General features: G+C 49.3%; 5 protein-coding genes across 5 annotated transcripts; 3 read left to right on the top strand and 2 right to left on the bottom strand.

Moving 5' to 3' along the window:
- Positions 1-5: 5 nt before the first annotated feature.
- N7473_004661 (uncharacterized protein) lies at positions 6-1,979 on the bottom strand. The gene is made up of 4 exons (XM_057150601.1): positions 1,696-1,979; positions 1,552-1,642; positions 1,275-1,498; positions 6-1,201 (listed from the first exon to the last, which is right to left on the bottom strand). Exons 1-4 carry the CDS (start codon positions 1,820-1,822, stop codon positions 105-107), a joined length of 1,539 nt encoding a protein of 512 aa, XP_057010711.1. The 5' UTR covers positions 1,823-1,979; the 3' UTR covers positions 6-104.
- A 517-nt stretch (positions 1,980-2,496) lies between these two features.
- On the top strand, positions 2,497-4,105 carry N7473_004660 (NAD(P)/FAD-dependent oxidoreductase; the record flags this gene model as incomplete). Its single annotated transcript, XM_057150600.1, has 3 exons — positions 2,497-2,862; positions 2,941-3,900; positions 3,957-4,105. Exons 1-3 carry the CDS (start codon positions 2,580-2,582, stop codon positions 4,103-4,105), a joined length of 1,392 nt encoding a protein of 463 aa, XP_057010710.1. The 5' UTR covers positions 2,497-2,579.
- Positions 4,106-4,763: 658 nt separating this feature from the next.
- N7473_004659 (uncharacterized protein) lies at positions 4,764-5,737 on the top strand (the record flags this gene model as incomplete). The annotated part of the gene is made up of 2 exons (XM_057150599.1): positions 4,764-4,898; positions 4,967-5,737. 2 exons carry the CDS (start codon positions 4,764-4,766, stop codon positions 5,735-5,737), a joined length of 906 nt encoding a protein of 301 aa, XP_057010709.1.
- A 1,140-nt stretch (positions 5,738-6,877) lies between these two features.
- Positions 6,878-7,696, top strand: N7473_004658 (class I SAM-dependent methyltransferase; the record flags this gene model as incomplete). Its single annotated transcript, XM_057150598.1, has 1 exon — positions 6,878-7,696. One exon carries the CDS (start codon positions 6,878-6,880, stop codon positions 7,694-7,696), a length of 819 nt encoding a protein of 272 aa, XP_057010708.1.
- Positions 7,697-7,747: 51 nt separating this feature from the next.
- Positions 7,748-10,865, bottom strand: N7473_004657 (uncharacterized protein). Its single transcript, XM_057150597.1, has 3 exons — positions 10,401-10,865; positions 8,637-10,328; positions 7,748-8,579 (listed from the first exon to the last, which is right to left on the bottom strand). Exons 1-3 carry the CDS (start codon positions 10,748-10,750, stop codon positions 8,006-8,008), a joined length of 2,616 nt encoding a protein of 871 aa, XP_057010707.1. The 5' UTR covers positions 10,751-10,865; the 3' UTR covers positions 7,748-8,005.
- Positions 10,866-13,289: the final 2,424 nt, after the last annotated feature.

The following is a 13,289-nucleotide window of genomic DNA, read 5'->3' as shown; positions in this document are numbered from 1 at the left end:
AATACTCCAAAGTAAGATGTGCTGCAAATAGCATTTTATTCTTCTATGACATCAACGAGCTAGAAAGAACTCATAGACACATTCATTCATATGAACCGATCATCTCAAACTTCATCAACAGTAGCCTTGTGGGCAGATTTCCGATCAGGATCTGAACTCGGTCCTGAAGCCTCATTGTTCTCCCCCAGACCCGAAACACTATCCTTTCTACCAACGACTGTCCCTTCCAGTGTTTCCTGGAAAGCCTCACGCTTCGGCAGAAGATATCTGACATCGATAAAGCGAAGGGCACAAGTCATGATAATAACGAGTACCAACAGTGCCAACGCAGATTGCCAGCCGTACTTATAAAATGGTGCTTGCGACGCAGGCCATACCAGTACCTGCGACCAAGCAGAGATGGCATAATAACCAGCCACGGAAACACCCACGACTAGTGAGCGAGCCTCGGGGTCTTGCGGGATAAGATCCGAAAGCCAGGCGAAGATAAGTGGCGCCGTACCGAGACAGATGAACGATATAAAGTATGACGCATAGACACCAGACAGTGGTACTGCGGTCGGGTGAGAAGTCCAGATGCTCATGACGATGCAGGGGATTATACCAATAACTCCTTGGGCCACGATGAGTGTCCATCTTGTTTGCAGGAAATCCGACAACAACGCCCAGATCCACACGAAAACAACGTTAATGGCAGAGCCACCGATCGGAATCGCATTCACTTGTGACACGGTCCATCTTGGAGTTCCGTCGGGGTTTTTGAGATACTTGAGGAAGAGAGAGAAATAGACGTAGCCGTATGTACCGAGGACGGTCGCAATGTATAGAATGGCGATGAAATAGACCACCCAGCCTGAGAATGTGCGCTTGACACCCGCCCATGTCATTTTCTTCGGCTCAGCACGGCCGTTGCGAGCAAGCCGCTCCATGGAGAGTTCTGCGTGAACCTTGCGGAACCAGAATGCCCGTGGGTTGGGGTTGTTGGGGAGATCTGGGATCATGAAGAATCCTGCGAATCCCCAAACAACAGTTATGATCGCATTGATGACGAAAAGCCATCGCCATCCGGCCAATCCTCCGTGGCCGTTGAGTGTGTCGGAGATTGCAGCTTGCAACGCTCCGGACATCATTTGGCCGACAGCTTGGCAGGAATGGTAGAAGCCCATGCGCTTCGCCAGCTCAGTTGGAGTGTACCAATACACTGGAAAACATTAGCAAATCTGCATCTATATTCCAACGATTTGTCTTGAGCCAAAAAGCTAGGGCTGACTTACTCAGTAAAGTCATCATTCCAGGCCATGCGCTGCTTTCACAGAGACCCAAAAAGACGCGGAGGACGTAGACTTGCTTCGCGTGCGTGGCCATGGCAATCAGACCAGTCAGCACACCCCAGACGATCTCCAGACCAGGCAGCCAAAAGCTTGGTCGGATGTAAGTCAAGATGACTTGTGAGGGTATAAGCATGATACAATATGCGACATTAAAGTAGGTCGTAAAGCTGGTTTGTGTTAGAAGTGAGTCGGGCTCCTTGCAGAGAGCAGGGATACACACAGGTTTAGTTCATTGCCCTGTAGGTTCAAATCCTCCTTCATGCCCGAAACATAGGCATTATTGATGTTTTGCTGATCAAGGTATTTAATCACTAAAAACGATTAGTCTTTCTATTGCATGGTGACTGTAAATCGATATGCGTACCTTGTGAAAGACAGCCAAAAGTAAGCAGGAATGTATCCAGACGTCGGACAAGAGCCCGCTCATCCGCCGTTCGCACATACTCATCCACTCGGTCACCATGCCGAAAGAGCTTAGACAGGCCCATCATTGCTGGGCAGGGATCCAAGGTCGCTGAACCGGAGAAGAAAAAACCAGAGACGTTTTATCTGAGCAGCTGCTCTTTCTCTTAAGAGCAAAAGAGAGCCAAGGAGTCATCGTCCCGATAAGCTCTCGCATGCGACTCGAGCCACATCCGGGGGTTAATATGCCCCGTGCAGATCGCAGATCGGAGGGGGGCTGGATGTCTTGTGATAAGAAAGTCGCGTCAGCCACCAATCGTGAGACTCCTTCTGGAACCTGGCGTAACCTCGGGAATGCTCCGAGGCCTTGGAAGCAGCGCCCAATGTCTTTGGGGAGCTCGTGTGGATTGATTTGAACTGGCCTTAGCTGGTCTTACCCCGCCTGGGGGACTCCCACCTTGGCTTCCGCTGGCTTTTGGTGCAGGTCGAGGCGAGACTATGCCGGCCGCCAAGCGCCCTTGGACACGATAGGGTCGGAATAGTGCCGCGCTAGGGGGCGCTAACCGCTCACTCGGGGCTCTTTTGTAAACCGTTGACTATGTTGAGCATGGTGTCCCGATAAAACAATTGCCTGAACAGGAAAGTGGAAGTGTGTCTGGGTGGTGCGATAGGAAAGTAGCGAGTAGAAGTTGTGGAGTCATCCCCGCACGAAATACATACTCTTCACGACCATCACGGTTAATCGGCACTTGCCGACACATCACTCGAGAATACCAGCTCATGTATATAGACGCGATCTGATCTGACACATAAAAATCTTTCTACATCTACTCCGTCGTCGCAATTATGGCCAGCTCCGACAACGGATCCAGCAGGAATCTGCCCAACACCACCCCCTGCTTGAGCTATTGGCAACGCACTACCCGTTCATTCCCCCATCTCTTCGCCAACCAAGATAACACCGTGCCTTCTAAGGCTAAATATGTGGTCATTGGCTCTGGAATATCCGGTGGTCTGACCGCATTTGAGCTTCTAGAAGCAGGCGTTCCGGGTGAGGAAGTGGTGATTTTGGAGGCACGAGAAGCGGCCAGTGGTGCGAGTTCACGAAATGCAGGTCATGTCCGACCGGGTATGTTTGTTTCAAACGGAGGCCCGGGGTTACTATCTACTTGGGAAACTATTTAACATCAGAACTGACCTATATTAGACGCATTTCGGGGCTTCAATGCCTACTCGAAAGTCCACGGTCCCGAACAGGCTCTAAAGATCATCGCGAACGAACGACTTGTCCTTGAAAAAGTGAACGATTTCGTCAAACGGCACCAAGTAACATGTGACTTCAATCTGACGACCACATTTGATGTCTGTATGACACCTGAGTTTGCCAAGTACGAAGCGGAGAGTCTGGAGGCATACAAACAAGCAGGAGGTGATGTGTCCCATATCAAATTCTATGATGGATTAGAAGCCCAGGCGAAGACAAGAATTCCAGGGGCCACTGCAGCATATGAATGGCCCGCTGGATCCAGTCATCCAGCCAAACTAGCCCATTTCTTGCTCCAATCCGTGATTGATCGTGGTGCGAAGTTGTTTACATTTTGCCCTGCTACCGAGGTGAAACAAACTGGCTCGAGTTTATGGGATGTGCATACACCTCGGGGTATCATCACAGCAGAGAGGATCATTCACTGTACCAATGCCCACGCAGCTCTCCTGCTGCCCCAACTTGAAACCTATAATCGGCCAAATCGTGCACAAGCCCATTCGCTCGTGCCAACCCCAGCTTTTGCAGCCGAGAATGCCCTTCAGAATACATTTTCCCTACGCTACAGCCTCCTTCATTTCTATTCATTGATACAGCGCAAGGGTGATGGCACACTCATTCTAGGAGTTTCTCGATCTAACCCCACACTAAGTCCTGAGACTCTGGATAGTCGCTTCAGTACCGATGATTCTCACTTTAACGAGGAAATTGCCCAGGATGCCCTACGGAGCTTCAACAACCTTTTCCCTGATTACGCGCCCGATGGAAGCAAGACGTTGCATGGTGAAGGCTTGGACCATGCATGGACTGGGATCATTGCGATGACTACGGACTCGGTTCCATTTGTCGGCGCGATTGATTCGTTACCAGGTCAATATATATGTGCTGGGTTTAACGGTCATGGTAAGTGAAGAACAGTGGATTTAACTGGCATTAGCTAAATCTTCTCTTTAATCTAGGAATGGCGCGGATATTTACATGTGCTCCTGGAATTGCTAAAATTGTGCTGGGATATGAGTGGAGTGAAACTGGATTACCAGAGTGCTTCCAGTTCAGCCCTGAGAGACTCGCACGGCTTTCTAATGGAGATTTACCTTCGATATGGTGAAATGGAAATGCGTCATTTACCTAATTCTATTAATTATATCATTGTACGTAGGCTATTCTAATTAATTTGATACCGAGCCAAAAGAAAAAAAAGCCACACGCGGGACTCGAACCCGCAACCGCTTGATACACTTATATATGGGTGTAGACTAGAAGATTATTAGTTTGGGCCCACGCAATCACGTTGCGGGAAAGGTTACGTACAGTCAAGCGCGCTACCGATTGCGCCAGCGCGGCAGTCGAATGATTGTAGGTGCCGAGTTTTGGTCTTATGTTTCAATACTGTGCCCAGCATGTAACAACACAAATATTATACGACGATGTCAAAGAGATATCCAGTGATAAATCAAAAAATTGGAAATTCATATTGGCAACTGCCACCGAATCACTTGTTTTAACTTGTTGCCCCAAGCGTCCAATAGCCTCCCATTTTAGAAGCCACTAACTCACTTGGATAGAAAGTGGAAACGACTCCGAAGACACGGCCGGCCCGACCACACCCCCACTTCGGCCTATCTACGGCCGCTTTGCCGGAGAAGTGTTAGGCCAACACTTGTTGCTTGACTTACTACTATCAACACAACGTTTAACCGACTCGCAGGATTGACTTGATCTCACTACTTCCCTGAGTTCTTCTCTCGACCAAGACCACCTGCGAGATGGCGAGTCAACCTGGTACACATCAAAGCAAACCAAAAAGGCGAGGTCGCCCTCGGCCTCTTCCTCCCGATGTGAATGCCCGTAATCTCGCTCTAGAGAAAGAGCGCCGAGAGGACATGAAAAAAGACCTACTGGTAATTACTTACTCAGAACATCCTTCTCGATTATGACTATCCCAGATCCAAGACTAATCTCGCTATAGGAGCTCGCACGTCTAGTACCTGCTCTAGCGCCAGTCAGACGCCTTTCCAAAACAATTATTGTGAAAGAAGGCCTCCAGCATTTCAAGAAACAGCGCGCAATGTGTCTATCAGCTGCAGAAGATATGCGGGACTTGGTCGCGGAGAATCATCGACTAATCGCTGAACTGAATGAGTTGCGTTTCCTGACGGGTGAACGGAATACCACACCGCCGTTGGAGCCAAAGCCCCTCTCAGAGGCAATGATCGAGCTGATGAACGTACCCAATGAGGTTTGTGGGACGTTTCCAGCTGGCTTTGGAGACAATTGGGCCTGCGAGTCTCAATGTCAAGATGTTCTGGTTTCGCAAAGTAGTGATGCTGTCATGGATCATGCAGTATATTGCTCGCCTGCGGAAGACATATCATTGGCAGTGGCAGTCGAACCACTGATTCAGGGTCCAATCCTGGATGAACATGAAATCACAGCTGCGTCTATACCTCTTACTCAATATTCCTTGTCTACGGAAACGCTCTTTCAAACCTCGTTGAATGGTTCTATATCCCCCCACACAACAGTCGACCTCTTACACACTTTGAGCCATGAGGAACTCACCCCCGACATGACTCAACTTGAGTGCTACGTGCCCTTTGACAATTACCAATTTCCGCCCTTATCACTAGATACGACGCCGATTGATATTTCAACGGCCTGGTGGACGCAAGGAACTGGGATGGCAGAGAGTGCTCAGTTCACATTAGGTGGAAACACGGGGACAGTTGCTGGAACGTAGACGATTCACAACATTGGTCAAGCTTAATGCTTGTATAGAATTTGCTGAAGAAGGTTTGATGGAGATAAAATGGATCAGAATTCACAGCAATTTGTTATTCCTTTCACTTAATCTCTGGGTTTCCATATGTCTATTCTACCATAATCTGAGAGATATGTCAAATGGCTCTCTGGTCCTGTAGTTTTGAGTACCTGCCAGCTCAGCCAGCAGCGGTATGCGACCGGGTGCTACCTGCGTGACGGTGCTTTGAGATCTAAGCCAACTGCCTCAAATTCCCTTCACTTAAGGCTGGTTTTTGATTTTGATGCTGAGCTATTATCAATCCCCCCACGCGTAACCTAAGTCCGGTACTGTAGAGACTACTCTCCACAGTGGGGCGGGGACTGTACAGTCCATGCATTAGCGCCAATTTTTTGCTTTCTATCGAACGTGGCTGCAATCGCGATTGAAGGTCGAAGTGGTAGACTATCTAGAAAGCCTGAGGTTTGCACGATGTCCATCATTAGAAAAAAATAATATAGGAAATAGGGCCAGTCGCTGGCGGTGTTAATAATAGCGGGTTGATCTCGGCATCTATGGGCTTGTCCCTCACCAGAGCCACTAGTTACAATTTCTATCTTAGGAAGTAATTACTTAGAAAATGCTGCTTCTGAATATATTCCGTCAATGTATTATATTCATCATGCCCTGCAGACAAGATCATAGCTCTCTTTTCGCATTCGCTATACTACGCACTGGAAGCAGCATTCTAGCTTGTATAAGCGTCCCCCGACATCGGTCACCCTCTTCCGTACAACGCAAGGCATAAAGCTCTGGATATCGGAGTAAAAGCACCCCCGAAGCAAGGATAACACACTCCCTATTCCACGACCAATAGTAGACACCCTGATACAGCATGATTCATCTGGCAGGAGCAGCGCTGGAACCCCGACGGAGCCTCCCAGCTATACGGGTCCGATATCGGGGTGTGAACTACATGACATCGACCACAGCTCGACAGGTATATAAACCAACAAGATCACAGTAGAACTCACAAGACATAATAAGAGATCAATTTTCTTCTCTCTAAAAACCCAAAACCACAAAATCTTCGCTTTGAATTCCCTCTTTCTTCAATTTATCCTATTTCCACACACAATCATGTCCGCCAAAACAGAATCAGCCATCTACACCCACGGCCACCACGCCTCAGTCGTCCGCTCCCACAGCTGGCGCACAGCCCAAAACTCCATCGCCTTTCTCCTGCCTCATTTGAAGCCAGACATGAAAATCCTCGACATCGGCTGCGGACCCGGCACCATCACCGTTGACGTTGCATCCCTTATTCCACAGGGTCATATCACCGGCCTTGAGCGCGCGGGCAGTATCCTAACACAAGCGCGCGCCAACGCAGAAGCCAAAGGCGTGACGAATATTGATTTCGTCGAGGGTGACGCGAATGCACTCTCTTACGCTGATAACACTTTCGACGTGGTCTATTGTCATCAAGTCCTCCAGCACGTCGGTGATCCGATCGGCATGCTGTCTGAAATGAAACGCGTCGTTAAAAAGGGCGGTATCGTTGCAGCCCGGGAAGCTGATTATGGTGTTTTCGTTTGGTATCCTGAACTGCCCGGACTGAAGGAGTGGCAGGATATGTATGATCGTATTGCGAGGCGGAATGGAGGCGAGCCGAATGCGGGACGGATGTTGCATGCTTGGGCTAGGAAGGCGGGTTTTGGCGATGTGAGGTGTAGTTGTACGATGTGGTGTTATGCTAGTGAGGAGGATGTTACTTGGTGGAGTGAGTCATGGGTTGAGAGGGCTGTGTCTTCGTCGTTTGCCACGACGGCTATTGAGCATGGGATTGCGGGGAGGGAGGATCTGGAGAGAATTTCGAGGGCTTGGAGGGAGTGGGGGGAGGATCAGGATGCGTGGATTTCTATTCCGAGTGCGGAGATTCTGTGTGTTAAGGAGTAGAAGAATATTGGGATTTGTTTATGAGAGGTGATAGTTATGGTAGTTGAGAAACGGAGATGATGTTTTGTTCAGAGACGCATGTGTGACAAGTCACGAATTTGTTTGATGGTGATGTTTTTATATGGACATCGTAAATGTATTATACAAGAATCGGGAATGAACACCCGTAGATCAAGAACTATGCAGCCCATATACCATGAGAAATGTACACCAAAGACGCCAAATCCGCCCCTCAAAAATGGTAAAAAAGATTCACAGTAAAATCAACCAAATCATTCACGCGAATGTCAAGTTCAACAGCCGGACGAATCACGCATCAGGCTTGTACTCGTAACGGCGCCAATTCTCACTCACCCACCACCGGGTGACATGAGCAGCCTCAATAACCCAGTTCACGGCATCTTCACCGTGGACCTTGGCCACCTCTTCCAGAAGAGGAGGCAAAGTAAACGACTGAACAGTGTGTAATTCAAGCGGATCTTTATCCACATCGGAGAAACGCCATTCGACGTCAGGAACGAGTGGAATGACAAGACGGTATGGCTTGGGGCCTGACCGCAGAGCAAGCCAAGTAGCACCGGTGTTCATAACAGTGAATTGCCAGTCAAGTTTCCCATCTTTCTCTGGGACAAGCTCGCGGATCATTGACTGGCCTTCGTATAAGGGGAGGAGGTCCTTGATTGCGTGGGTGGCGTCCTTGTCTAAGGATCCTGATTCGACTAGGAGATCCATGATAGTCGGCACGATTTGCATGGAAGTGACGCGGCCGTCGATGGTAATTTGGGGGAGTTGCGGGTGCGAGAAGACGAGTGGGACATGGAAGTTGGAGACATGGGGGTTGTCGTAAGGGGTGACACCGCCGTCCTCGATCAGCGAGATGCCGCTGTTAAAAAAGTTAGCATCATAGTAAGAGCGCGAGTGTTGTAATTGAAAAACGTACTGATCACCAACCATGACAACCAAGGTCTCATTGGCGACTCCGGCTTCCTCAATAATCTCGAGAACCTCGCCAAGCCACCTGTCGGCAACCCCAAGCGTGTTCAAGTACCGGTTCATCCTATTCCTGCCGTTGAAAATATTGTGATGCATGAATTCCTCAATCGTATCACCCTTTGGCATATCCCAAGGGTAATGTGTCTGTCCCGTCAAATGAGTGAGGAAAAGACGCTCATGGTGCTTCTCCGCATGCTTCAGAGCATCAATGAAATACGGTCGCAGCTCGTGCTCGGGATAGCCCCAGAAGTTGAACTTCTTCGGCCCTTCACCGGGCTTTTTCTTCCAGTCTTTAGTGATCTTCTTGTCTGTGATCTTGTCTTTGAAACCCAAGGCGGGAAGGAGAAGATCCTGGTTATCATAGTTATCCGTGATACTCTGCATGAATGTCGAGTGCCAGGGCCAAGTAGTATAATCATTTTCTTTGACCTTGCTGGTGTCGTTCTCTCGAGACATGGAGTTCAATGCATGGAGGATATGAGGCATGCACGGCTCGTAGATGTGATGCAAGTATTCTTTGTTGAAGTCGACGACTAAGGGGGCAATTCCACAGACGCTGGCGAGGATACTCTTGAGAGTGAACGTGTCGCCAGTATAAGCATTTGAGGCGTACATGCCACCGCGCGGCTTCCATGAATCGTCACTGTGGTCCCAACCAGCGGAGACCCCTGTTAACCGCTCGGCATTGCGGGACAGATTGGCCAGGCGCTGATCTACAATGTCTGGAACGGTGCCACCGTACGATTCGCGGATGATATCACCAACATGGCCTTCTTTCCGGACCGGGAAGACGTCGTACCGAGTACTTTCCAACTTGAGTAGGAAAACGTGCTTGATGTTCACACTACCGCTCTTCAGCGCGTCACGCCATGGCTCCAGAACCTCGCGATCGAGGTTCGAAATCTTCAGAGGGTCGTGTGCCGGATCATAGTGCAATGCCGTCCCTTCCTTGCCTTCTTCATACCAGTCCCTGAACCCACCGATCTTCTTCGACGGCAGCCAGTCGAACTTCGTCGGCGCTGCGAGAGCGGTGTGGTTGTAGAGCCAGCTATAGTCGCCTGGCAAGTCTGGCGGGAGGTCGACTGAGTAAGTCGTCTCATGCTGTGGCGGTTTTTCGAAAGGTGTGACGATCACGGTTTGCGAAAGAAAAGAGTATGCGGTATCCGATGGGCGAATGCAGCGCAATAGAAGTACAAAGGCGGTCACAGAGGCCACAAGAATGCGCAATAACAGAGATGGTAGAGGCCGCGACGAGGAAGACTGCGATGCTGCCATAGGATCGTGCATGCCCAGCATGGCCTCAGATTCAGGGTCCTCTTCATCCCAATCCTTGTTGGCGACTTGCGCATAGTTCTCGGGGTCGGATCTAGGCTTTCGCTTCCAGCAGAAGAATAGCGGAGTCGCGGCGACGTGCAGGACTCGGGTCACTGCGCTCACCCAATTGTATAGATATGGAGTTGAGATCCATGCCGAGGCGCTAAACAGTACCTCCATGATGAGGATGCCAGTCAGTCCGGCCAGGAGGGTCTTGACGGATGCCGCATCGCGGTGGAAGGCGTGTGCTTGTCGCCAGTGAATTTCAGCGCCGGTTTGGGTATAGAAGGAGATATTGGCGGCGGCCAGACCGGAGATCATTAGACTAGAAGGGAATTGAACACAGGTCAGTATTTTGCCAATGACTACACCAGTACCGAAAAAGGGTTTCCCATACCTGGTCAGGATGACTATCGGCGCACTGACGACACGGAGCCATCTTCGCTGGAAGTTCTGGCTGAGAGTCTGTGCAATGATGATGCATACGACATCTTGAAGGAAAAAGGTCGGGCCCCAGAGGATGAATTGGCCGGGAGAGAGGGAGTTGAGGTGGGAGTAGATGTGGAGTAGTTTGGCGCAGATCACGCCGATGAGTAGCAGTGAAAACCAGTATTTGCGCGAGGCGGGCCAGTAAACATCGAACCAAAGCGTGGGCGAAAGAAGGACACGGATGAATTCTAGACAGCGCTGGCGAATGCTGAGCTTCATTTTGATGGTGGAGAGCTCCACGCGGGGAGATCTTTTCATACAGCAACTAAGCCGAGACACTCCATTCCACCTTTCGTGTAGGGATGGAGGGGAGCAAACGAGGGAGAATCAGAAGGGGACGTCAAGAAGGAGAGACAGAGAGACAGAGATGATAGAAAAGAAATTTGCACGAGAAATAATCACCAAGAACATAAGCGGACACGAGGCCGGGGCCAAATAATGCGAATAATGGGGCCAAGTCGTGTGTACATAATGTACACTGGTACAGTACTCCGCTGCCTTACAAAAAACCGGACCGACTGGGGTCGGAGATCCATCCAGCATCCAGGTTGTACATCGTATTGGATCAATTCCAATTAAATTACAGACCAGTTGAAATCCTCCTATGCCAAGAGAAGGATCGTACCAATATGATTCAAGTAAACTACAAACTGTAAGTCATAGTGTACAATAATTTATTCTCTGTATACTCCGTACACTCTGCAGCAACTGGGCACAAGGACATTTTCCCCTTTTATAATGTGTCGCGTGTTCCTGTTACAGCGTCAAAACTAATTATTTTACCCTCCAGTTGGCTGTGGCCCACTAATTCAGGGTGACAAACTTAAATGAAGCTTGGCGACCCTGAAATTATTCCAACTTTTCATACACGTCCATACATACATGTGGCTCTAGATTATCACAACTTCAAGCACCCCAGACCATACTATCAATACCACTGCCCTAAATGTTCAGACAATACGGAGTACATACACCAACTCCATCATCTACAATAAAAGGGGAGATCCAAATGGTTTCGGCTGGTCAGCCTGACTTTCTGCTCCAAACGCCACCGCCCCACTTCGTATTCACCACCAGGTTTTCTCCCGTCGCTATTATTGGCACTACTGCCAGCCCCAAACCTCGGCGCCACCGGGTCCCTGAATCCAGTTTGTTCCTCGCGACTTTTCTCGCGTGATCAGGGGGGAAGTTGAATACGGAGTATTCGTATTCAGGGAATCAAGCACGGAGAGTCGATCTTTCATGGTCTGAGTTTGCACTAGAACCCTTCCCTCCTGCTATACCATTGATATTCATCCACGGTATGCCTCCCCACTCACAATGCGGTTGACCGGAAATAAGCTTGGACCCTGAACTTTCCTCGTCTAGGCGGAGAGGAGGCGGTTACTGGACGCGCCGCAGGGTCCTCGGCGTCACTGCGGTATGGCGTCACAACGTCACAGCCTTGGGGTCATACAGAAGCAGCTCTAGCGTATTGGCCATCCCGGATTATTACCAGAAGACAGGTCTCCTGAAAGACTCGCTTGTGCATGCTGCAATCTGCCTTATGGGGGCGGAGACCCGCTGAACCCCCTTTCCGCATCGCCGCATCGTCTTATTGGCCCTTATACGGCCGAGCCAATCAGCTTGAATCACGAATCTCACGAGTGGAGAGGGAGTGCTGACCAGGCCAGCGCTTCGCCCCTCAGGCTGAAAGTCTTAGCAAAGATCGTTGATCAAACTGCTTGGAATCGCTTCTACAGTAGTCAACAAGCACGCGCTAATAATAATAATGATCATAATAATAATCTTCGGATTTACTTGCTCAAAGTTCCAAAATGAGTAAGTCGTCATGTCGATATTACATATCACTCACAACTGGTCACAACTGGTCTGGATGAAACATCAAAGAGTCTTTTCTAGTAAGTGTGTTCAAGCTCTATGGGCCAATCATATTCCCACTATAGCAAACATGCTTATTCCCAGATCGCCGGGTGTCGCCAGATTAGGGATCCTTCTCGCAATCATTAGTTACAGTCGTTCTCGAACTCGGCTTGACCTATACACACTGAGAAACTCTTTCCCGGCCCCACCGCAAAGACCTTAGCGCAGATAATTTATTGAGCGAGCCGCATCAAACTAAGGGCTCAGTAAAATGCGTCGTGTATGTTACATTACCACGCGATGTAAGATTACACCAGGTATGATAGTATGTTACAAAATAAGCCGATGACAACACAGGCGTGACCTCTATGCCCCTAGTTTATGCAACTTCATGTCGTGTTGTGTATAGGGGGCAGTGTTCAGACTTCAGGGCTCAGCGAGTAACAAGTCCTAAGCTTCTTTTCCCCGCGTGATAGTTAATCCTCACCTATAGAGATCTCCTAGCCCTATCGTATGGCTACTACCGTCTAATCCATTATCGGCGACAGGGGTGAATCTATCGAGATATTGATACAGTCCTAAGGACCCGAGTCATCGTCTGATCTTCTGATTGAGTAATCGTGTTTGTCCGGTTACAGTTAGTTAACTAGTTAAGTACTATAAAGTCATCTATGAGAATATCCCCCACCTTGGATTCGCGCAGGAGCGGTCCGTGCATGTGAGCGATACCTACGTAAAGCCCCTTTTCCCTTTTGATTTCTCTGGTATTTCTCTTATTACTTGTCTATATCACCTCTTCCTACCTCAAGGTCTAGGCTTCCTCTCGACCACCGTGTATTCCGTAGTGGTCGCTGCAGGGCGAGCTATGGATGTGGTTGGATCTGCCGCGGCTATTATCCAATTAGCTGGCGTTGGCCTGACACTTGCTAAGACT

This window comes from Penicillium subrubescens, assembly GCF_028828155.1.
Source record: "Penicillium subrubescens strain IBT 31985 chromosome Unknown utg000003l_segment0_segment0, whole genome shotgun sequence".
In the NCBI taxonomy this organism is placed as follows: domain Eukaryota; kingdom Fungi; phylum Ascomycota; class Eurotiomycetes; order Eurotiales; family Aspergillaceae; genus Penicillium; species Penicillium subrubescens.
Note: the sequence above shows the minus strand (reverse complement) of the source record. Positions and strands in the feature narration are given on the sequence as shown.